The 25711-nt window shown below is 49.7% G+C and overlaps 1 protein-coding gene across 10 annotated transcripts in view; it reads right to left on the bottom strand.

Moving 5' to 3' along the window:
* IQSEC3 (IQ motif and Sec7 domain ArfGEF 3) overlaps positions 1-25711 on the bottom strand; it is a 96447-nt gene that overhangs the window by 26192 nt on the left and 44544 nt on the right. For all 10 annotated transcript variants that reach the window (XM_084766513.1, XM_084766516.1, XM_084766519.1 and 7 more), the window contains 2 exons: positions 11631-12733; positions 9689-9850 (listed from right to left, as the gene is read on the bottom strand). In XM_084766513.1, coding sequence (XP_084622639.1) covers positions 9689-9850; positions 11631-12733 — 1265 coding nt within the window. The remainder of the gene's footprint in view (positions 1-9688; positions 9851-11630; positions 12734-25711) is intronic.

The raw sequence follows: 25711 nt of genomic DNA, 5'->3' as shown, positions 1-25711 counted from the left end.
GGTGTGAGAGGCTGGTTGTGTTTCTGTCTCTTCTTTGCTATCTTGTTCTCTCTCTCTCTCTCTCTCTCTCTCTCTCTCTCTCTCTCTCTCTCTCTCCCTCCCTCCTTCCCTCCCCCCTCTCTCTCTAGGAGTAGAACCTACAGCCCTACACACGCTGGGTAACAACTCTACCCCTGAGCTACACCACAGCCCCATAAACTGTTATTACGATCCGATGTGCGCCTCTTTCAGCTTACGCATGAAAGCCTTGTGCCGATGCCTCCCTGCTCCCCAGTCAACTCCCTTTGTCACTGCTTTTGTTTGGTGCCAAACTTCAGGAAGACATCCCTGTTCATCCCTTGTTTCCTCACTTCTTTTCATGTTCCGGTCTATGCTGTCGGCATTACATTAAGTGTCTCTTTTCCAGGTCACCACGGGGCACGATGTCACCAAGCTCAAAGGACTCTAGTTGTCATCCCAGCAGCTGAGGGGAGCACTGCCTCTTCCTAGAGTGACTCCTCTCTCTTTCCAGGTTATCCTCTAACTTGACCTCTTACTTAGGGGTGGCCCCCAGGCCTTTCCCCCTTCCTCAGGTGCCCTTGCCAGTTTCAGGGACTTTGACTATTTCCTGTCCCTGAGAGTTCATTAGGGATTTCTCTTACACTAAGTCCCCTTATTGCTGGGTCTCCATTGCTTATCTCCACTGTTTATATAAAAAAAAATCAGCGATAGCGCCACCAAGCTGGGGGCAATTGCATCACCACCTCCTCTGCGTTCCATCGGAGCATCAGTGGCACACTTTTTTTTCTGGTTGAGTCACCTGAGGTCTGAACATCCTTACTGGGTGACACTTGTGAGAGCGTAGGATGTCCTGACGTCTCTTGCGTAGATGACAGGTTGCGCATCTTTTGTTTTACCTGGTGGCTGACACATTTGGCTTGATTCAGCAAATATTTGACAATGTCAAGCTTGCTCCTTTCTGCAGACGAGGTGTCCTTAGGTGCAGCACACCCCTCCATTTTAAACTGAAAATATACGCACACGTATCAGGAGATATCTACACCAATGTAATGAGCTCAGGGCACAAGCACAGTTAGTTATATGTAAGGATGAGCGCCCTGAGTTCTCATCCATCCATCACAGCTTTCAGCTCTCCTCCCATACCTGCCGCAGGCTCTGGGATCCACCCACTTCCCTCCCTGCCACTGCCAGGGTCATAGCTAGGTGCCTGACCCTTTCTTACTTCCTGCTGTCAAGTCATCCTTGAGAACTATCCTTCCAGGATGTTTGCCCGGTCTTCAGTGGCTCCCTGTTCACACCCCTTGCATGACCTTCCCCAGCAAAACTAAGCCCCTTCCTCCTGGCTCCTTCCTGGAGTCTTGTCCTCATGATCCCTAATCCCAGACTGGAAGCTCTGATGCTCTCCCCGACTTCCACGGTTTTCCGGACCTGTCTTCTGTCGGCTTTAAAAATTCCTGGCATGGCCAGAACATGTTCTTGCTTCTCTGATCTGTCTCAGGATAGGCCAGCTAGCCTCACTTTTACCTCCCCGGAGTATATGTGAACCTAGTAACTTTTGTGGGATTGGTTGGACAGCACAGGGTAGTGTGCTGTTGAAGGTCGGTTAACTGGGGAAGAAACTCCAGAGCCCTTGGGAAACTCCACCCACACCCAGGGGCCTAAGGTCGCTCAGTCTTTTTTTCTCAGATTGTCTGGAATTGACTGCAAACCTCTGCCGAGGAAATGTCCCATTGCAGATGCTGGCCAGTGAAGCAGCGTGCGCCACACACACTTGTGTGTGCAGGAGCAAGTGGGCATGTGAAGAAGAACTGGAGTGTGTGTACAAGCACTGGTTGAACTGCTTTCCGGAGAGACTATCTGGACCTGCTCAAGAGGCCTGTGCATGCATCAGCAAATGAATTAGGGTTTGGGTGGGAAGAGAAGGTTTGCTTGGGCTTCCTTCTTCCCTGCATGTTTTTTGGGGGGGGGGGCCTGCAGCAAGCACCCCTGGAGGGCTGGGAAGGAGAGGGCCAGCTGTTCTGCATCTGTATGAACAGTACACTCTTGCATCAAATTGCTTGCTAACACTGGTCTGTTCACGCAATCAATCCGCGTTGCAGGGAAATGAAGCATCCTACACAACTGTGATCAAAATGGGTTGCGTCATCTCAGGATTTTTTTTTCTTTTTAAAAGAGAGCAAGACAGTGTCTGGCAGACAAAGGGGCTGGTTGGGAGCTGAAAATAGGTAATAGCAACAGCAGGGATTTTTTAATTGGCCAGAAGAGGTGGTAGAGATATTGTCAGCGAGGCCCAGCTGAGGCCAGGGAGAAAGCAAGTAGCTGCCCTTGAGGCGAAAGGGCCACAAGATGCAGGGGCCTTGCTTTTATTCTGCAGTGCGTGGCTTACACAATTTAATTAAAAATATCCTCATCCTCTGGAGGTTTTTTTTTTCTGGTCAGAACTCATAACATGGCTCTGTAAAAGTTAAGGCCATTTAGAAAAGTGAATGGGGCCAAGCAAACAGAATGAGAGGATGCTGACTCAGGGAGACCTATCAGTGCTACCGTGATGGTGCTGGAGCCCCACGTCCTCTTTGAGGCCACCTGTAAATGGGGGGGGCTGCTAAGCACACTGTGAGGACCCAGGAATCAGGAGTACTTCAGTTGTAACTACCCAGACAAATCAGAAGACACGGTGGATGCCAGAGCAGATTTTTCTCTTACTGGACTTGGCAGCATCCTGGTGGGTAGGGGTCATTAGACCCACACACATCTCAGAATCCCCTGGTGCTCATAATAAGCTTGGATTACTGGGCCCCAGACTGTCTCCTTCGGTGAGCCTGGAGCAGAGACAGCGTTGGCATCACTGACCAGCCTCCAGGTGATGCTGATGTTGCCACTCAAGGCACCACAATTGGAGATGTAAGACTGTGTCCTGTAGCAGTGTGGGCCGTGGGAAGAGGTCAAGGCTTTGGATTTGAGTCTCGTTTCAGCTGTGCAACATTCTGGCTCAGGTCACTGAGTTCCCGTGTATCTCACTTCCCTCACCTACGGAACAGACACAACGCCTGTCATGTCTTCTGGGCAGGGCTAGGGTGCGTTTTAAGAAGGCCACGGTGTAGCAGGACTTAGTAAGGAATGGCTTTCAATGTGTTTCTGGGGATAAAGCTTGTGTTGACATGCCAGACAAGTGAGTGGACTCACTGTTCCCTTTCCGCTGAGGTGTTGAGGGTACCCTCTCCAGCCAGCACCAGCCAGCTAGCTATCTGCAGGCTTTACCATGCATATCAAGCAGAGGAAACTGGGTCTAGTGTAGGCCTCTTGAGCCTTGGAATCACACTCTCTGCTCTGCTCTTTCCCGGAGGATCAAAGCACAGCAAATAAAGTGCGGTCGAGGGATGGCATTGCCCCTGACTCCACTCAATTTCCCCCACCACTGGCCAGTGGATAGGCCATTTCTTCTCTCTGGATCTGTTCTGCCCAGGCAAGATGAGAACACTGAGTTACAGCTGAGCACCCGTGGGGCTTTTCCAGCGCTGCCATTCGGAAACGGCGACTCACGAGAGCCACGGATGCCCCAGATTACGCTTCTCTCGGGGGTGGGGCACGGACATTGGTGTGTTGTGAGATTATGGCTTCATTCCAATTTATATGCCAGAAGGAGCCTCAAGCCTTGAACTGTTTGCCCTACCTTTGGGGTCTCCAAAGTCTCCAATGCAGGGAGTAAGGGAGTGCTAACCCTTCATGACTATTTACTATTCAATAAAGTCTTTGTTTATCTGTGTCAAGGATCGGGTGGGTGGGGTGTCTGTAGGGGAGGGAGAGAGGTCAAAGCTGTAAATCCAGAGACACCACTGGTTTGTTTTCTTCCTTCCTTTCTTTCTTTTTCTTTCTTTTCTTCTTCTTCTTCTCCTCCTCCTCCTCCTCCTCCTCTTCTTCTTCTTCTTCTTCTTCTTCTTCGACAGTGCCAGGACTTAGACCTGGGGCTTTTTACATGCTAAGTTAAGCGCCTTACCATTAAGTTATATATTATCCCAAGAAAGCATTTTTAAAAGAGACACTCCCCCTTTGCCCCTCAGTGGTAGCAGAGAACTTTTCAAAGGCGTGGGAATAGCATTGTCTTCTTCCTGAGTGTTTCTTTCCCCCTTCCTCCTCTAGAACCTGGAACCTGGAAGGGTCTCCCTGGGCCCCAGCCTGCTCTTCCTCTCAAGGGAAGTCCTCAGGCCTAAGTTTGCTCTGAAATTACACACAATGCATTGGGCAAGATGTTCTTAAAAGATTTTTCTTTCTAACCAGAAAGGCCATATCCTCCCAGACTGTTGGGTATAACAGACAATCTGTCTTCATTTCAAAATGTCCCGAGAAGAACAAGTCTGTTCCACTCTGGCCAGTACAAACTGGTGGAAGTGGAGTCATGAAAATCTGACTCCAACGTCAAACGCTAATTAATATGTCCCGGAACTTCACAGAGGACCGAGAAGGCTAGTAAGAAGGAAGGAACATGCCAGAATTTTCCTGCTGGTGACTTAAGCCTAAAGTTGCGCTTCGAGCGTTTTCACTAAAATGACAAGACATGGATGTCCCCCTCATGCTTGTGATTCACACCGGAAAGAATCATCCACGCTGGAAGAGAGGCTGCTAACAGCCGGCCCAGAACATTCTCCCATCCGCCGACCTTCAGGCCTGCTGAAGCGAACACGTCAGGAAGGAAATAGAGCAGAGCTAAATTCCCAGCCATGTGAAAACTGTCGCTGGGTGTGGGGAGCTAGCCTAAAGGATCCCAAGCCTGCCTATGTATGCCTGGGCTTGCAAGGTGTCTCTTCTCTACATTGAGAAGGGATGTCTTCAGGATACAGGGTAGTCCCCAGGACAAGCCACGCCCACTCTGTTCTTTCCCATCCTTCCCTGGCAAATCCTAGCAAGTTCTCATCTGGTGAGTAGACCTGACGTCAAGCCAGAAATGGCACATTTGAGCTTTTCTGCACTAAAAAGGCAGCAGAGAGGTTCTAATGTCTCTCAGTTTTAGGTAGGAAAAATAAAAATGGAAACAGCTAACATTTATAGAAATCCTCCTGAGCCTCAGGCAGCCCAACACGTCACATGCACCTAAAAAAGACACAATTCAGCAGATACTATGACTTTTATGTAACAAGCATTGGCATAAAAAACAAGCAGCCAATACCCTAGCGCGGGCATGGCCCTTTGAGCCGAGGATACCTTTTATTCTTATTTTATTGTAAGCCTAGAAGAAATCATTCTATTATTGGTTACTTTTCTTGCGCTGTGACCAAATACCTGGCAAGAAGCAACTTAAGGGAAGAAGGATTTATTTTGGCTTGCAGTCTGAGGGATCACAGTCCACCACAGCAGGGCACGGCAGAGGGCAGTTTAGTGGTAATGGAATACCAGGCATCTTATTCACATTTTAGTGGCTTAGGAAGCAGAGAGCTTGGGTTGGAACCAGGGCCAGTCAATCATCAACCAGTTCTGTCCTTAGAGCCTTGTTCCTCCAGCTAGGCCCCATGTCCAAGAGGCTCTAACATCTTCCAAAATAGCACCGTGAGCTGGGGATGGAGTGTTCAAACACATGAGCTTTCGTGAGACACTTCCCATTCAGACCATCACACCCCACCTCTAGCCCTCACTAGGTACCCTTTTCAAAATGCCAAGTGCATCCTGTACAACCACCAGTCACTAGAGTCTTACGGTTTCAACACTTCAAAATTCCAAATCCCAAAATCTCTTCTGGGATTCAAGGCAGTCTCTTAACTGTAAAACTCTGTAAAATGCAAAGTCAAGTTACATATTTGCAGCATGAAATGGTACCGAGCAAGTGCTCCACTTTCAAAGGGCGAGGGTGGCAAGGAAGGATGAGACCAAAGCAAGACTGAAGCTCAATATGGCAAATACCAACCCTGTACCTTCACACTTAGCATCTGGGGCTCATGGTGGCATCATGACTGTGCCTGTTGTGTTTGCAGTGAGTCGTAGCTGCGCCACACTCTAACGCTGTGATGCCTCAAAACTACGGTCCATTACTTTTAGACCCAGTCTCTCTCAAAATGTCAGGATCTGGGTAGGACACAGGCAGATGGCTTTGACGTATGTAACTTGATATACATAACGTGAATGCTTCTAGTCTGGGTCCTGGCAGAGTCCTTGGTCACTTCTGCAGCCTCAGGAGCTGGCCCTTCGTTGTCTGTTTCAGGCAGCACTTTGTTTTTCTAAACTCTGCGATGCTCACGCGACTCTACTTACAGCCATCCAAGACTTCCCTAGCCTGTAGCTCCAAACTCTTCCACATTCTTCCTTCAACCAGGCCTTTAAGGCCCCAAACCACACGGTCAGCCTTATTAGGGCAATGGCCCCACTTCTCAGCACCAATTTTCTGTATTAGCTAATTTTTCTTTCTCATTGCTGTGATCAACCCCCTGACAGGAAACAACCTAATGAGGACGGATTTACTCATGATCTCAGGGAACACAGTTCAGCGTGGTTGGGAAAGCTTGATCAGGAAGCTTAAAGACAGTGAGAGTGTTGGGAAATTTGCTCACGTCTCAGCAGAAGAGAAGGCAGAGAGATACGGTCAGAACCATGGCTGGGTTATATAATCTCTACCCTCCCTGGCCTGGCCTTGTACCTGCCAACCAGGCAGACACTGCAAGATTCTAAAACTTCTAGAATCAGCTCTGTGAGCTTAAGACATGTCACATTCAAAAGCAATGTGTCTCCTGTGAAAATGAGACCAGAACATAGCCGTCAGCCACCAAGAACACCAAGGGGCCATGATGGTATGCTCATCGTTGGGTGAGCATTTTGAGACCACTTCTGTTCTTGTCCTTCAGCCTTTTTTCCCCCTCACAGGTCTGAATGTCATCTCTAAAATGATAATTTCCCTCTGAGAGTCATTCCACCTCCACCTTCTGTCTGCTGCTGCCTGATGGGGAACGCTGGGGCTTGGCATGTTGCGGTCTCCGAGGGCATGCATGGGTGACTTATGTCCTTTTGTTTGGCAAACAGCTATGTATGGAATGGATGTGGCTTGCTGAGCGCCCTCAGGCAGTGGCGGGGAAGCTGTAGAATATCCCAGTGCATTTTTCCCAGCCTGGGCAAAGCAGCACCAGACAGCTGTTAGCACTTGTGCTCTGTCCAGGGGGAGTAAGGAGGAGGCAGTGTGTTATTAATGTTTTCAGGGAGGTGACTGGAATGTCAGGGAGAGACCAATGCCCCTGATGTCATGGCTCTTGATGCTGACACCTGGCTCTCTTTATTTCTCCATGTCTTCTTGCATTTTACAGGGAGATGCTCTATCTTAGGCATAAACTAGGGGTTATGAACTTGGGGCATAGGCTGTATGTGTCAGAAGTTCAGATCCTGGGGCAGAGTTTGTACCTGCAGAATAAAGCATAAGACATAAGATGTGTGTGTGTGTGTGTGTGTATGTATGTATGTATGTGTGTGTATGTATGTATGTATGTATGTATGTATGTGTGTATGTGAGTGTGTGTCTGTGTGTGTGTGTGTGTGATGCCTCTGCTCTATGCCCCTCCCTTCTTCCCACATTCAGGACGCCAGCTGGAAAACTCTGCTCTTCTTACTGCCTTTTTATGAACCTCTCTTATCTTTTCCCATCAATGTGCAGGTATATAAATTCCATGAGACCATGAGCCATACTTGTTCCCACATACAAATGCCTAGTCTGCCTTCGTTCCTAACACAGAATAGGTACTCAGTGTTTGTTGAATGAATAACAAATGGTCATTTCATTCTTCCCTGAAGCTGCAGCACTGCTCTCACGCCTAAGGGCAGCTCTGAGACTCTGACAGGATGACAAAGCATGGTCCTGACGTTTAAGATGGAGAATCATCTGCCCTAATGCACCAGCAAACACATCAAGGAATGAGAAAGATGACAGATTTCGCAGAACTCAGAGGGACTTCTGAGATCACACAGCCCAATTTTCTCCTCTTACAGAGATGAAACAGGACCTAAGCGAGCACTTTTCCCGGGCATCCTAGCACCCAGGAGCAGAGACTGCTGTTTCATTTCTTAAAATCTACCCACTAGCAGCCACCTCTTGCCAGGAATGCTAGTTGATGTGGTCCCCCTGAGTCCTGGGCTCCTTTCTTGCCAGCTTACTCCCTAGCCTGGTCTTCTCCAGCACAGGCCACAGTGGCAGGCCCAAGGCTGGAGCTCTCATCCCCCAGTGACTCCCCCATTCTCTCCCATGCCCTGTCTCCCTGGGAAGGGTGACAATTAGTTTTCATTGCACCGTTCAGCACAAAACCTGTGTCCCGCATGCTCCGGATGAAATGTGGGCTTGGCACTAGAATACAGGCCAAGCTGCATGGTGATGGGGGCGTGGCAGAAGAAAACAGACAAACCCTCTGAGGAGAGCAGGGTCACTCTTGTTCTACTTGGGACAGGAGTAGGCCAGTTGGACAGAAGGAAGTTAGTGGAAAGGAAAGCGACAGGAAGCCAAAGATGAGACACAGGAGAGGGGGTGTGCAGTGGGGAGAGATTATAGAAATGTGGTCTTCCTCCTCCTGAATTGCATGGCATGTTCTGGGTCCCTGTATCATTTCCTGGACATCCTTTCAGGACACACTGCCTAACACGGCTGCCAGGACGGGGAAAGCGAGGCTGGAGCGGAAGGGAGAAGGAAAGAGCAAATGGGAACCCCTGGAATTTATCACTACTCTTCTAGGTGTGCAGCCTCAGGCCCAGAGCCTAGCTCCTAGAGTCGCAGGGCAGAGCGTTGGTTCTGCCATGCAGCCCTTGCTATCCTGCCTGCACTGGGAGGTACTCCCCTGTCACCATCAGTGACTCCAGAGCACGCAAGGAGCTGCCATTTTCTCGGACTGTGAGGTGTGCCAGGATGCCCAACCTCATTCTCAGGGAGCAAAGGGGTCCATCCACAGGGCCAAATGCCCCACCCTCTCACAGGACGGGCACAGACAGCTAGCCGTGTCCACTTTGCAAGAGTGCTGTGACTGCTCCATGAGTCAACGTCATCTCTTTGATCATCCAGCCAGCAGTGGCCAGAAACACAGTGACCCTCCAAGCTTCAAGCCCCTTGTCCCTCTCTCTGTAGCCCTCGCAAGGAGCAAGAATAAGGAGGCCATGCTTTCCCAGGGGCCTAAGGTAGAATATATGGGCACTCCTCACCTTTTCCAGGGGTGAGGAGGCTCCAAGGCTCTGTTCTTCAGCCAGAGGAGTGCTCTGAGGTGAAGCTACTGAGCAGCCCAAGGCCCAGCATAGCTGAGGCAGTCCACATGGCCCTCACCCCAGCCATTTACTGGAGCTTCAGGCATAGGCTCTTTGGTGATTTGGCTGGTTAGCTCTTCTTTATGGACTCTTAGTATCTCCTTGTCTTAATAACCCTCAGTCTCTATGTTTCGTCTCTATCAGTATGAAAATGAGCCTTGGCATGGGTATCCCGAGGCTGCTGCGACTGATGCAGAGAGAAGGTAGGCTGAGAAGCTGTCCCCCAGCAGAAGTGGGCCTGAGCTGCACAGTTCATTACTATTTATGCCCCGTCCCCACTCTCCCGGCTCATCCTACCACCAAACAAATGACTGCACCGAAGCTACACAGGAAGCTGGAGCAAGGATCCCCACCTCCCAAGGGGAAAAAAAAAGAGAATTCCTGGGTCCAGGGCATGAATGAAGGGGGGGGGGCAGGGGTGCATCACAGGCGCTCAACTCACTCCAGCACGTCCCGGTTGAACTGCTTCTTGCTATTACCCAGGAACTCTCCTATCATCTGGCGGCTGAGGCCCTTCCGCTGCAGGAGGAAGTGGGCCACACCGATGGGGGTGTCAGGAATGAAGCCACGTGAGATCAGGAACTGGATGCCCTTGTCCGGGTTTCTGCAGAGGGGTTGGGGGTGGGGAGGAGAGAGGAAGCCAAGGCTGCTTGGGGCTGCTGTCCTGTCTCCCATAAAACCATAAACAGTTACTTCCTAGGGACTTCCCCCACCCCGGGCCACACACAGGGCTTCCCATGGGAGTAACTGTCACCTGAACATCACACATAGTGGGGGAAGTTGGGAGTGGAGTGGGGCATAGGGACAGGTATGTGGTTTGAAGTGAGAAGAGGCTGTCTAATGCAGTAAGAACCCAGAGAAAGTAGAGATGCTCCCTTCTCTGTCCCTGCCCTAAGGCTCTGGATAGCCCCAGGTACCCCAGGCGAGATGAGGAGGCGCTTCCTCCAGCCTCACACCTCAGCTGCTCCTGGAGCTGGCGCTTACTGGCTGGGAGGAGACAATAAGTCAACGCTGGGAACCTTTCCTCAGATGGCTGACATTTTCAGGACATCTAAGTCTGTGACTGTTGTCCTGGCAATCCATTTGTATTGTGTTTTGTAAAGGCATCTTCCCATAGAGAGGGGAGGGGAGCAAACTTCACTAGGGATAGGTTGGGAATCACTGTCTTGAAGGATAAGAAGTGATGGTGTGTGTGTGTGTGTGTGTGTGTGTGTGTGTGTGTGTCATGGTGGTGTGCTAGGGTGGGACTACGCTCCCCAGATGGATGGCTCTGGCAGCCGGCCTCACCTAGCTTTACCTTTTGCTAGCAGCTGAACAGTGTGCAAACCTTCCTCCCCGCTGTGCGCCTGCTTGCTAGTCTGCGAAACAGGAGGATGTGCCCTAGCTCTAGATACTGCTGGGAGGATTGAAGGTGAGAGCACCGTGAGGGCCAGGGCCGGCCGGGAGCTGTGTCTCACTCATCTGCATGGTACGGGCCTGACATGCAGTAAATAATAGTTGTAGGAACACAGGGGCCCAGGGAAGGATTCATGCTGTGGGCAGGGAGCTCTGAAGGAATGGGGGAGAGAGGGTTAATAAGCTTCATATCTTGCAGGGAGGGAGGTGTCTACATCCCCTGTGTGTGTGTGTGTGTGTGTGTGTGTGTGTGTGTGTGTGTGTTTTCTTGAGCAGCCTCATTTGGGTCTCTGCATTGCGGCAGCTGTTAATCTCTCTCCTTCGGTGCCCTAATTCCTTTTCCATCCCACTTGGTCCTCTCTATACTTCCTTCCTGTCCGCCTCTCCTCTTACCTGTCCCTTTATCTCATTAAAAATTATTTTAAAATAAATTGTGATTGTATGGAGAGGGGATGGCCTTCACAGGAGGCCAGAGGACAGCTCTGTCGAGTCACCTTTTCCCCTTCCACGTTTATGTCTGTTCGCGGGGACCAAACACAGGCTGTCAGGCTCACAGGCTGATTCTTCTCCACGGGGACTCTACCTTATTTATTTATTTATTTTTTTACACTGTCTCTCCTGTCTCCATCATTTCCTGATTTTGTGACTCCAGTGAAATAACACCGTTTACCTGACTTCATTTCCGTCCTCAGTGATTCCTGCTAAGCCTTCATATTTGCCCGTGCGCAACTCTGTATTTTCCCATTTTCCAAACCATCATTTCACTTTAAAAAGCAATAGTTGTGAAAAATCTGTGTTCGATGTGCTGGTCATCAGGAAAAATATATGTGTATATACCCAGGAGGCGGGTAGGCTGGGGGCCGAGGGTGGGGTATTAGGCTAGATAGGTGCAAACTGCCTGGCAAGAACCTGGGAAGATGCGGTCAGGACTTGGTACCCTTCAAGACCTCTCCATGATCCCTCCCTCCCGTCCTTCCAAGCTCACTTACATGTTGAAGAGGTTGAGGCCAATGCGGTACAGCCGCTTGCGCAGGGTGTCGGTGGAGAGGGTGGGGGACCTGCAGCTGGCTGGGTTCTCGCAGTGGTAGCGCGGCAAGCTCAGGATCACCGCCTGCAGGGCCTCCTTGGAAGCAGCGGCAGAAACCTCTGAGCTAGATTTTGCGGACTTGGTAGATGCGCTGCTGCTGCTCAACTGTTCAGAGTTGTCAACCCCTTCGGCCTCCGCCCCTTTCCCTGCCTGCCCGGCCCCTTCCTCTTCCTCTTGTGCCTCTGTGGCCACCGGCTCCTCCACCACCGCCTCGACTACCGCGGGTTCAGGTGTGCTCTGGGCGCGGCTCTCCGCTGCCTCTGAGTCCTCACCCGGAGGGTTTGTCTGTTCCGAGGCCGGGGCTTCCGAGACCTCCTGCACCGCGGCGTCCCCTTGCTCAGTTTGGGCAGCTGCAGGTTCGGCTGTGGCCTGGGCGGTCTGTGTGCCCAGACAGTTGGCCACAGACAGGGCGGTGGAGGAGGAAACAGAGATGTTCTGGCTAGCGATCTGCACCGTGACGTCCCGAAAAGCCATCATGAGAGTGCCGCTGTGACCTTGAGGCAGGCTGCTGGACTCATCTCCAGACCCCGGCATGCTCTCGGGCTCCTGTGCCTCGGGCTCCAGGCCTGGCTGCCCGGCACCCGGGTGCAGGGCCTGGTGAAGCTGGTACGCGCCGCTCTCCTGCAGCGAACACATGGTTTTGAGGCTCCAGGTGCTGAGGGCGTCGTCGATGGACTTGGCCAGGGACTGCACCTGCTCGGTGAAGGAGTCCTCCAGCTCCGTGAGCGAGCCTGCGAAGGTGGGCGGCAGGGAAGGCGAGCGCCCAAGCGGGAGCCCCAGTAGCCCGCACCCCTCCAAGAGCGCCTTCTCTGCCACCAGGCTCTCGGCTGTGGGCGCCCGCACCTTGCGCAGCGAGATCCGCCGAGGCAGGCGGCTCTCTAGGAGTGAGTTACGGATCTTCTCAAAGTTCTTGCTGAGCTGGTACTGGCGAAAAGCGGTTTGGATGGTGCACGCGGCGCGTCGGGATACCAGGTGGCCCCCGTATTTGTGTTCTAGCATTTCAATCTGCAGCAGGGACAGAGACAAGGGCCCAGTTAGAGAGGGTAAAGGCAGCGTGGGTTAGATTAGTACAGCCCACCTCGGGACTCAGGTTCTGGGTCCACAGGGCAAAAGGTGGCTTTATTGGGAGCCTACATCCAGAACCTCACAGCTTGGCATGACTAAGATGCCCAGTCCACAGCAAGACTCCTAGAGGTAAGATTGAGGATTACACTCAAGCTTCATGATGTCCCCTGTGGCAGTGGACAGAGGTGTTGAGATGGAAGTCACACTTAGCTAATCCTCTGCTTATTAAAGAACGCTTATATCAGAGATGCATGCAGTACTGATGAGTAAGATACTTATCATGAATTGGTATTTAAATACGGTAAAATGCACTACTTAGCATGATATTAATATTAATAAAAACATTAATAAGGATGGATGAGTTTGGTGACGGCTGTATGGGAGTTTATTACACTGTGGTTTCTGCCTTGATGGACAATTAAAAAGAATTAAAAAATGAAAAGTTAAACAATGATGTCAAGATCAGACCAAAAAAAAAAAAAAAAAGCCTACTGTGAGCCTTGCTCACCCGTGGGCACTCTCACTGCTCTGGGGTGCTTCTGTTTTCCTGGGGGCACCAACAGCATAGCATCTGGGTTAGACAATCTTTGCATCACCAGTCCCCAGTCTGGGTTGAGGCACACAAGAAGTCCTCAATGAATGTGATCATAATGAGATGGAAGAATGACCCAAGAGTTGGATCCCCTCTAGGGTGGCATGAGTCAAGTCACCTTTGTCGGTATCAATGGGAGCTGTGCAGCCATGGCCAGTCTTGGTTAGGGCCTCACCAGAGCAGAGCTCCCGTGCCATATCTTGTTCAGCGTTCTGCCCTTTAGCTCTGATTCCCCCCCCCCCCTTTGCTTAGATCGCTATGTTCTTGCTTTCTCTATTTTCCCAAAACTTCTCAAGAAAGAAGCTCCAAGAAGTGACTGACCATTTGACCACCCCTCCCCCCCCCCCCCCCCGCCTTTGGAGGGCTTTGCATTTAAATAAAAGTTCAGGCTAAAACTAAGGAGATAGGCTCAAGACTCCTCAGTAAGTCCCTTGACTCCTCTGGGAGCGGGAAGGTAAGTCCGGACTCTGAAATTATGCTTGGCTCATCTTTGCCCTCCACGTTCACACTGTGGCCTTTTGCAAATAAACATCTGGATGAACAGGCTGAGGGTCACCACTGCACTGCTGTTCCTACATTCTCCAGGAATCAGGATGAGGAGGGGCCCAGGTAGATTTGTTATCCACGGAGCACATGGAAAGGGCAAGCCCATCTCTCAGTATAGCATTGTAACTTGATTCCCGATCTATCATCCCACCAAAGGCTGTGTCTGGGATAACCAGTACATGCTCTAAGCATCAGCGGGGAAGCCCCCCTGTGTACCACGGGTTACAGGGAAGTCTTCATGGCGATATTAACAAGCAAACCAGGATGGGCATGGAGACATGGCTCAGTGGCAGAGGTCTTGCCTAACACATGTAAGGCCATGGGTTTCATCCCCAACACTGCTTTAAAAACAATCCTATTGATAAGGTCATGTTGTCTATCAAAACATGTATTTATTTCTTTAGTTCTTTATATCAATGGTCTGGACAGCGTTCAACTGGATTCAGCTGTGTAGAGCAGCATTTTTGGAAGACTTTCCAATGGGAGTCAAGGCTGCATCTCCGTTCTATGCCTCAGTGGACGTGCTGGAGTTCAGCACTGAGAACCAACCAAGCCATGCTCTTCTTTGCAGTCTAGAATGATGTCTGCAAAAGCAGAGACAGATGCCCTGAGGCAGAAAGCCAGGTTTCTTAGAGGTACTGGAGGTGCTACATAGAGACACCAAGTAGGCTACTCTCCAGCTATGTGGTAGGTACAATTCCAAGATGGCACCGATGGGTCTTCCTCCTGTTGCACTTATCCTATACAGTCCCCCTTTAAATCTGAGCTGGTCTAATTGATTCGATAGGCATTATTTGAGTGAATTTCCAGTGTATTAGAAACATATTTTCAATCAACTGACTTTCAGTTAGCCAAAAGGAAAATCGTCTTTGTGGATCTGATGCAATTGGATAAACCCTTTAAAATAAGACAGAACCTAAGGTGGATGACGTTCTGTGTGCCTCAAAGGAAGCCCTGCCTTGTCGTGGAGAGTAAGATGAAAAACACCCCCCTCTCCGCGCCACTATTGTTTTATCCTTTCTCAAGGACCATGAAGAGGAACTCACTCAAGGGCCAGACTTCACAGCTCTTTCCCATTTCTACTTCCTGAAGAAACCAAGACCCAAGAGCATCTTGACAGGTGATAAGATTCCATAGCAACGGAAAGAAGATGCGGAAACTCACTGCCTAAGATACTTCAAACATGGTGAAGAGTCTGTCTGCTTGCTATAGCATCGTGCTGGTTAGGTTTTCTTGTCAACTTGACACAGTCTGGGGTTATCTGGGAAGTTGATGAGTTGTGTCAGAAAGCAGGCTGAGCATTCCTCCATGGCCTCTGCTTCACTTCCTGCCTCTAGGTTCTTGCCTTGCTTCTCTCAATGGAGGGCTGTGACCTCTAAGTCGAAATTAACCCTTTCTTTCCCAAGTTACCTTGGGTAATGATGCCTATCACGGCAAGAGAAAGCAAACTAGGACAGCTATCGTCACACTCAGAGGCAAAGGCTGGCCAAGTTGTCTCCCGGAGGGTCCATCTTCAAGCTCAATGTCTACGCTGTTTGAAGAAGCCGAATTTTATATTCCTGTCCCTGTCCTACCAAGACCTTCCCACACACTTCAGTTCTCTATGTTTCACGTCTCAAGTGTCTCCTAGTGGCTCCTCCGCTGGTAGCGCTGTTATGGGGGGTAGTGTGGAACCTTCTAAGGAGGTGAGGGTCTATCTGGTAGAAATAGGTAAGTACCGACAGGTTATAGCTAGCTGTTCCTACCTGTCGTTTTCTGTTTTCTAATGAGAACAGCCTCTACCACTATGCTATGCTGTCTCTGAAATTATAGACCAAACCCTCTCAAACGGTGAGAAAAATACAAAGAAGAAAAAAAAAAACACATATTTTTTCCCCTTTAAATTGTTTCTCTTAGGTATTACAAGAACACTAACCAGTACCGAAAAATGGTGCCACAGAAGAGGTTGTTGCTGTAATTAAATCTGACCATGAGATGCTTATGCCGTTGCAACTGATTTGTAGTGAGAATCTGGAAGAGCTGGAGATACGAGTTTCAGAAACTGTAGAAGGAGAGATTAATTGGTCGAAGCTTTGGAGGCTAGAACGGTGATGAAACATGGATAGTAAAGACTGTGCTCATGATAGTTCAGATGGGAGCAAGTTACTGGGAACTGGGCTACAGCCACTTGGATATAGCCTGGAAACGGTTTGTTTGCATTTGCCTGCACCCTGACATTTTGAGCAAGGCTGCATTAAAAAGCCATGGGAATTTCAAGACAGCAAAGCATTCAAGTTGTGATATGGTTGTTGCCGCATGCTTGAAGCCAGGCATACAGTCACAATTTGGAGCAAAAAGCAGTGTAGAAAGATATGAAAAACATTGTCCGGAATAGCAGCTATGCTGGGTAGTTTCACGTCAAAGCTAGAGCCATCTGAGAGAAGGGAACCTCAATTAAGAAAATGCCTCCGTCAGATCAGGCTGTAGACGAGCCTGTAGGGCATTTTCTTAATTAGTGATAGATGGAGCAGGGCCCAGGCCCTTGTGGATGGTTCCATCTGTGGGTTAGTAGTGGTCCTGGGTTCTATAAGAAAGCAGGCTGAGCAAGCCATGAGGAGCAGTTAGGAGGCCACATCCCTCTGCATCAGCTCCTGCTCCGGGCTCCTGCCCTCACTGCTTTTGATGATAAACTGCTGTAAAGGAACTGTGAGTTGAAATAAGCCCTTCCCTTCCCTCCCCAAGTCGCTTTTGGTCACTGTGTTTCATCACAGCAATCATAACCCTAAGACAGCGGCACATTTAAAGTGGCAAGACCACCCGCTAGAGGCTCCAGGGTGTAAAACAGCGGACTCATTCAAAAGACTTACCCTTGAAAAGAGAATGCCATGGGGTGGGGGTGGGGGTGGGGGGGCACTCCACTTGTAAAGAACCACCTAGAGAAGTACTTTCTCAGATTCAACCATACCAGCACTCAGAGGTTGGTTGTTGTAGCTGTGGCCTAAAAAGGTCTGGCTGCTGCCGAAGCTCTCAACAGAACTTGGCATCATCTACCTGGTGCTGATATTGTTGGCATGCAGAATACATGGTAATGGAAGCTTGGACCCCCAGATTCATAAGGAAGGGCTGGAAGGTCAATGGGGTCCCTGATAGGAATGTGTGAAACTTTAAGTGTGAAAACCTGAGATACAATAAGACCTTGGAAACCCTAGAGATGCCAGCCAGGGACACGGACTATCTGTCTGCCAAGGAAAGCTTTAGGCACTGGTGGAATCAGACCCCAAAAGAGGTCACGTGGATTGCAAATGGCAGGGCTGTCTAAGCTTGATGGAGCTCAAATGCCAGTTCTCAGGCATGGAGCTGGAAAACTTGATGGGTTTTGGTCTTGCTGTAGCTCTACCCTTTGTTTCTATGTTCTCACTTCAACTTTTCTTTTTTTTGGAATGAGAATATTGGCTTTGTGCCATTGCATACTGGAAGTCCGTAGCTCATTATAATATTTTCAAACAGAGGCTCATGACTAAAGCGATTGCTTTGAGTCTTAATGAGACCCTGCAGTTTAGATACCCCCCGCCCCCTGCAACTTTTAGGGGAATATATTTATTGTTCACAATGCTCAGTTTCATAAAGGCAATTGTTTTCAAATATTTGATAATATTTACTTCCTCCTCCTCCTTCTCTTTTGTTCCCACTCCCCTGAGTGTTAAGACTTAGATATGTTTAAATTTGGACTAAGTGCATTTCGTATTATGACATCCGCAGATGGAGCGTTTCCACTTGAATGGGAGACGGCCCCCACAGGCTCATATTTGAAAGTGCTCAGTCCCAAGCTGGTGATATTATTTTGGGACATTATGGAACTTTTTGGAGGTGCAGCCTAGCTGGTTACTAAGGCTATACCCAGGGTCTGGCTTTTGTCACACTGTCTGGTTCCTTGTCTATAGGATTGTGAAGAACCACACACCCCAAGCACTGTGGACGAAGCTGTTACCCCACGCCTTTCCTGCTATGATGGAACTGAAACTATGAGCCCTGCCCCCAGCCTCTTTCTTCCCTCCAGTTGGTGGTCACAATGATGCAAATCAGATATAATGAAAACAAAAGCAAACAAGGCCCTGTGAAGGCAAAGGCGTTGCTTGCCATTTTTACTGGCAGGTCCACAGCTCTTGGACAGTATCCAGCACACAGTCAGCATCCTATGTAGTGAATAATGACTTTGTAATGAAAGAATGACTTTCCTCCCAGGTTATCTTTGGGACTCTTAAAGTTCCCATCAGACTCAGAGCAAATGATCCTGTAGCATCTGTTTCTTAATGGATTTTCCCTCATCTTCCTGTTTCTTAGCCACACACCCTTCTATCTGCTGCTTCTCTCCTGCCTTCGGACCCTCTCCCAGTTCTCTGAGGACTGAAATATAGCTCCACTTGACTCCGCTGTCCACGAGGCAAGTGGACTCCCCACCTCCTTTCCAGGCAGCCAGACTCCCCATCTGAGCCTCCTGCTCTGCCTTGTTCTTGGGTTCTAGACATCCTACAACTTTGGAGGTCCTTTGAAGAGATCCTCTATGACCAGCTGTGTGGCTTCTTCAGCACTAGTCCTCGCTCACCTCTCCTCTTTCCTCCTTTCTGGAGCTCTCAATGCTCCTCCTGCAAACCCCTTGACACTCAGAACACTTTTCCCCAGCCAGACTATCACTCCTAGACTCTAGCTATAGAATCCCTTTGCATGCCAGGCACAAATGAGTTACCATTTTAAAAAACTCTATTCATACATTTTCATTTCCATCCTATCCATTTTCAAAGCCTCTTCCATATTTTCCAAGTTGGGAATTTAAAGCATTTGATGGGTGATAATTAACAACTAATTAATAGGAGGAAGAATCTCAGGGATAGCCCTTTTCAGGACTCTAAATATATTTGTTTTCTCCAGTGACTATCTTCACACCTTGCCCACTATCAAAATGCCACTCTAATAACGTGATGAGCAAACATCACATAGGAAAACAGTTCCTTTTAGATTTGCCTCTTCCGTGTTGGTGGACCTTGGGCATAGTTTTAACATCTCTATCCATTAGATGAGGCCAACTCTGCTGACTCTGAGGCTTGGGAAGGTTAAATGAGATTGTGAAGCTCCCGACACTTGGTAAATGGTAACTATTTGAAGATGACAATGATGCTATATGTGTGAGTCTCGTATCTATCTCCATTATGACCCTTGATCCTGGAGCCACATGCCCAATGGCCTTTATGGATACTTCTGGCTGCTACAAAACCACTGACTGTCCTTCCTCAACTCAGCCCAACCAGCTCTGCCTTCTTTGTTTGCTTCTTAAAACTTTGATTCTTCTGGATTGAAACAGATGCTGAGACTCACAGCTGAACAGTGGGTGGGGCACAGAGAGTGTTGTGGAAGAGTAGGGGGGAATAATAGAAGGACCCAGAGTGGACAGGAGCTCCACAAGAAGACCAACAGAACCAACTAACCTGGGCCTGGGGGTGGGTTACTGAGACTGATGCACCAACCAAGGACCATGTATGGACCTGACCTAGGTCCCTACATCACATAGGATACATACATAGCCAATGGGTAGCTTGGGTTTAGTGTGGGTCTCCTAGAAAGGGGAGAAGGGGCTGTCTCTGACATGAACTCTGTTGCCTGTTTTCCAGTCACATCCCCCTGGTCTTGCCAGGCTACAGGGGAGGAAGATGAGCTCAGTCCTGATGTGGCTTGATATACTGGCGTGGGCGGGGCTTCCCTTATCTGAGGAGTAGGGAATGGGGGGGGGAAGGGGGAAGAGGAAGGGTAGGACAGAGAGGAGAGAAGGGAGGGGAGGTCTGTGGTCAGGATGTAAAGTAAACAAATAACTCGAGTCTTATACCACCTTATCTAGGCATGTTGTGTTTGTCCCTGTGTCCTCCTTTGCTCCGTCCTCTGAGAGTTCAGATGGAAGCCCTCACTTTACCATTTGCAGTCACCCCTGATCTTTCCATGACAATGTCACCCCAAGGAGCTGCCTCTGACGACTTAGGTGGGCCACCCGAGAAGCTTCTGAGGCAGGATGCTCCTGCTTCTGTCCCATCTTCATTCTGACACTTTATAAACCTAATCCACCTCTCAAAACCCAGACGGAAGCACGGGCCTTCTGTTGTTTTAGAGCCATCACTCATGGCGAGTGGAAACTCTTCCCACTTGCTCTTCCATTCCAAAGGATCCGGCCAGGCCACCTCTTCTCTCTGAGCTCCTTAGATAGCAACCAGGCCTGCTGCTTACTCGCCCTACGCACAGAAAACACTTCACTGGGCCTCTGCTCACCCCGCTCCTCTCCAGGTATAAATGTTCCCCTTGCTCCAAGACCTGTTCCAAAGGTGCGCCATCCCTTCCAGAAGGCTGTCTTAACCTGCCAGCCAGCCAGCACAGGAGGTTGTTCAAACTGATCTTTGACTCTGTTCTTCCATGAACTTTGGGCGGGGGGGATACTTAGACTATCCACCCCTTTCCTGGTCTACTCTTTCCAGCCCAAGACTCTACAGGAGCATCAATTATTCGAGACATTTGCTAGGCCTCCGTTACCCTGGTTCGGAGACGCTGCTCACGGAAAGGACAGAAATTCAGTCATTACTTCACCACCCTCCTCTCCAACCCTTTTGCACAGCCACTCCCTGCTGGCTCCAGCTGTTTCTACTACTGCCTTCCCATCTTTCACAGCCTCTCTTGATGCTTATACCTCTGTGCTGCTCTGATCTCTTAGCACTCTCATGCCACCCCTCAAAGCCATCCCTTCTGCCTGGCGCTGGACCAGACCCGTGGCTGGAGTTTAGTAAATGAGTGTGGCCATGAGCTAAGACGAACTCTTTCCTGTGCTTGGGAGAAATAAAACCCCCAGACTTTCGTCCTGGTCTAGGCTGGGAGCCAAATTCTCCATCCTCCGTCCCCCTTCATTTTGCCAGACAAATTCTCGTAGGACCGAGGAGCTCTGCAGTGGCCCAGATTAGGTCCACCCAGTCGCTCCAGTCTCTTCTTAACAGAGTCAGGTAGAGAGCTGAGAGGTGATGTGGCAGCCTGGAGTGCCCAGGAACGGGCGGGGTGGGGGTGGGGGAGACGGCTGGACCCACTGGCCAAGGAGCATGTCTGTTCACTCCTCCCTGAGCCCCATGATTCATGGGTAATTAATTGTGGCTCTGCCTGCTTCCAAGAGAATGATCTTTCAGCTTCTGCCAGGAGCAGTGGCGAGGGGCTCTCAGTATCATTAGAACATGCTCCATTTTTTCCCCCCAGAAGTCAGGCCAGCTGAGCCTAATGAGGGTGCTGAGAGATGGCAGCAAGTGAGAGTGGAGAAGGAGATGCTGGCTGGGGGAGGGGCATGTTGCTGTGGAGGCTGGACTGGGTGAGGTCGTCTTTCAAATTGAGGGAGGGGTTTCCTTCTGCTCAAGGTTTCTCAGTTGAGAACCTTAAAGCCAGTCCTGTTATGAGTTTCCGGAACTTGGCAAAAGCAAGCTCAAACATCTGGCTGAGAACAGAGACCCCTCAAAAGCAGCACTGCTCCAGAGCCCACTTTGAGCAACAGGTCAGGCTGTGTGCATTGATCTGTGGAGCCTATGCGAGTAGTTTGCTGTGGCAGCCAGAGATGGGAGGGTAACAGGTTCAGACCAGGGACTGTGTCTTAAGTCTTCCCATCCACGCTGTGGTGCACTAACAATATGCAGACCTGGGAAACAATGTAGGGCAAAGGCTTTGCACTATTCCTAACAGACCACCAAGGCTAGCCCTAGGTGGCCTCTACATGTCATGGTCTACCACAGGAAGACTAATTCTGTGACACAAAAAAGGGTTTGTGTGTTTTGTATTATTTTGTCACCGGATCTCACAGTGAGCAGAGAGCAGCGGTGTGACACCATTCTCTGAGAATGAAGCCAAGTAGGGTACCACTTCTGCGTGGCCTCGTCTTCACTCCCAACCTCTGCAGCCTGGTCCTCTGGTTCACTTCTTACTCAGGGAAAAAAATCTCGCCTTCGGAGTGATAAGATCCCAGGTACACTTCAGCTCAGCATCCGAGCTCACACACGAGGAAACAGGCTTAGAGGGGAAGGTCGTTTGGAACCCTAGACAACCACTTCTTGGCAAGGTGCCTCAGGGTAAGGCTGGACTTCCAAGCTTGGGGTTCAGAAGATATGCCAAGAAGGAGGGGGGAGAGGGACAGAATGTGACATCTATGGATCCTGGATTTGGGAGCAATACTGGGATGCTGCTGACCACAGCTCCATGGCCTTGTGGTTTGGCTAGATCAGGGAGCTCTACAGTTTGGACAGCCAGCCAAATCGGCCTATTTAGCAGCCACAACAGAGAACAGGGTGCAAATTCCTTGGAGAGCTGGAGGATATGGGAATCACATTGGGCTCTCTATAGTGTAGGGGGTATAGAGTATGTGCCCTTATCATAGCTGCTTTCCTAAAGGGCACACCTATGGAACATGCATGCTTACTCTCTCTTTCTCTCTGATCCCTAGACTGTAGGCCCAACCATCTTTGGAAAGGAGGTAAACAGGCAGGGAGGAAGGGGTGAAGGGTGATGAAATAGTGTAAGAGGCCCTCTTCCTAGGCAGGGTCTTGGAGGAAGGGGTCAGTGAAGTGCGTTGAGCATTTCCTAGAGTCCAGGGACCACACAGCATGCAGGAGAACTAGGCCCAAGAGCAGAGCAACAACTAGGGTACCACTCTGGGGCCACTAGCTCTCCACATAAATTGCACTATGAAGTACAACCCTTGCCCCCACCCCAATCCTTGTGCTGTGAGTGCTCAGAGCACAGTCTACTCAACTCTGCAAGAGCCAGAGAACACCACGGTCCTTGTCTGTATGAGTGGGGGTGGCTACCAGACAACAGTATAAGCCACTGGTACTCTCTACAAGTGCTGACCCAGCTTGGAGCTTCTGGATGGGACCTAAGTATAAGCTGAGACCATCTGAGAAACACATTGGGACCAGCTTAGGTTTGGGTCTTTCAGTGGAGGAAGCAACATGGGTGATGAAGGGCCAGAAGCAAAGAGTAGCCAGGGGATTCTGGTACTGTGAAAAGGCACAGCAGGCACCCTGGAGTGGGCTTGGGTGTGTGGCAGGGAAGCCAGAGAAGCCTTTGTACCGCACATAAAAGCAGCCACTGAGGGTTTCATGCAGAGAGCAGCGTGACCAGAAGTGCACTGTGCAGGGATGACTCAGCTGCACTGTGGAGGCCAGGTAGGAGAGGCACAGCTGAAGCTGGAGCTGGCAGGAAGTGACCGGGGGGGCAGGCAAGAGGCACGCTGGCCAGCCCGGCCTGATGTGGGATGGTGGAAAGGGTGGGATTGGGAGAACAGTTAGAGGCAGTCTCAGAAAGGGTTAAGGATAGAGATGATACAGGTCAACAGGGAGTCAGATAGATGCTTCTAGGTCTAGGCTGTCTGCTGGAAACCTAGGAAGGGGAGCACTGGGGAAGCCATGGTTACCCACAACCCCACGCCTGAGAACTCATGGATTCCGTATGATTGTGGGTAACTTCAGGGTCAGAATACTAATCCCTATATCTCAAAGAGTTACAGAACATTTACGACCTCGCTTAGGCTTCTTGCCCGTCCCCATCCCTCCTCGTCACAAAGTCATTCTTTCTCCTTTCCTTTTCTGAACACCTTCTTTTTCCTTTGAATTTTTTTTTCCTGGTATCTCTGATATTTTCATACATTTTAAAATTAACTTTTAAGTTGGCCTAAGAAGGGATGGGTTTCACTGTGACATTTTCATGCTTCTCTTTTCTTCTTTAATAAGCAGGATTTTATTAATTTTTAAGATGCCCTTCCCCTGTGGTTTGCTTTCACCACACTGTGGTGCTGGGGATCATGCCCCGAAACCCACAAGCTATGGGACTTCTCTCTCAGAAGGTCTTTAGCATACCAGGTGATGCACTGGGCCCTGGGAGGATAAATGATGAGAGGCCAGAGAAGCTTCCAGAGGAGGGAGGAAATTCCTCCAACAAGCTGGAAAGTAAGAGGCCAAGGGCAGGAGTGCTGGGAAGAAGAAGAACTGCAGAGACAGAAGAAATGTTGGGGGGTTGCACATGCAAAGCCCCCCCCACACACATATGAGGTAGCTGAGGCTCAGAGAAGGTAAAGAGCTTGTCCGAGGCCTCACAGCAGAGAAGAGGTGAGTTCAGTCTACTGTGTGTGGCACGTTTCAGCTACCTCTCTCTGACTTCCTCAATCCCCCTTCGCCTGTTTCTCCTCCTGCCTACCTTACCTATGGTTGGACTAGAAAGACACAAAACTCGCAGGGGGCCGGCTGGTCCTCAGCCTGAATCCACACTGTCTATTCAACTCAGTCCTAGCGGCCTGAGATACAATCCCATGTGTTAGAATTAGACTCGCCACAAGCAAGTCACCACTCTGATCTGAATCTGCCACAATTCTCCATTCCCCACCGCGACACCTAGCATCTCTACCGATCTCTCCTGCTCAAGCCAGGTTTTCTTTGGTTTGGTTGATGGGATTCTAAACGGGACTGCAATCACTTGGGGGTGGGAAAGGGACCTTGACTTTTCTCCTCGGTGCCCTACTGCCAGCTGCCTTTTGTATCATAGTTACTAAAAACATTGCTCGCTCTATTAGTACGTACTACATCCGAGACACTTTGCTGGATGTTGGGGGAAAGAGTACAGAAGAGGAGAAAGCTCCCAGGGGAGCGGAGAGACCTGTGGAGTTGTGGGGATGCTCAGAGCTAGCCCATGCCCCATGTCACACTGTCCCAATCCTCCCACAGCTACTTCAGTAATGAAGAACCCAGGACCGCACAGGCCAGGCTCTACACCGCTGCATGCTTAATCGTTAAGCTAACTGTGTTCTCCACCCGCAGCTTTCACATATCGGCGCCTCTGTATTTTCCCGGAATGATAGAAAAATCCATCTCATTGCTTTTCCATACCTCAGCCCTTCCATATTTCAAACTTGTCTTCTAGTCTACGCCTTATTCACCTGACAACAACCAAGTCCATTTTTCCTTCTTCAGGACTCCCAGAGTTCTCATTTTCCATCCAGAATACAGAAGACCCAAAGGAGTGTGAAGTGTAGGATTGCTGGCTGGCCACCCCATTGTCCTATGGCTTTACGAAGATCTGTTCTGAGCACCCCCCCAGCCCTCACCCCCCCCCCCCCGGCATCAATCCCCTAAAGGCTGTGAGCACTCTGGGACTTTGGGCACTGCAAGACTACAAGCAGAATTTTAGAATTCTTCCTATTTTCTCTGACTTATTTTCATTTGAAACATCTTTCTGCCCACTTTAAAAAAAAAACAACACAAATCTTGGGTTCAGTTGTTAAGGTTCTTGGTGATGTCTTTCAGCCTTATCTCATTGGAAAGTTTGGTAGCTATAACTTCCATATTTTACTCCAGTGCTTTCTCAAAATGCGGAACTGGGCAGAACCAAGGACAGCAGTCCCACATGGAAAACGCTGAGGATTCGTGTTTTGTTTCTGTTTCACAAATTCTACTTTTGAAAAACCCCACCTGTCTGTGTTGCCATCTAATCCGTATAATCCTCTCTTGTCACATAGATATGATGAAGGATTTTGTCAAAATGCTTTACTAAAAGTCAGGCACATTGCCCACTGCTGGTCCCAATCCAGGAAGAAAGCTTGGCATCATTGTCCGCCCCCCCCTCCCCACCAAAGGAATGAAATTAGTTTGACTTTATTCTATCCTACTGGCTTCTTTAGACTTGCCTTGCTCATGGGCCAAGACTGGCTCTTTAGGGCCTACACATTATGGAGCTAGCAGGGCTGTTGGCAG

The sequence above is a fragment of the Acomys minous genome (assembly GCF_964271855.1).
Source record: "Acomys minous genome assembly, chromosome: 17".
NCBI classification, from domain to species: domain Eukaryota; kingdom Metazoa; phylum Chordata; class Mammalia; order Rodentia; family Muridae; genus Acomys; species Acomys minous.
This window is presented reverse-complemented; position numbering and strand designations above follow the sequence as displayed.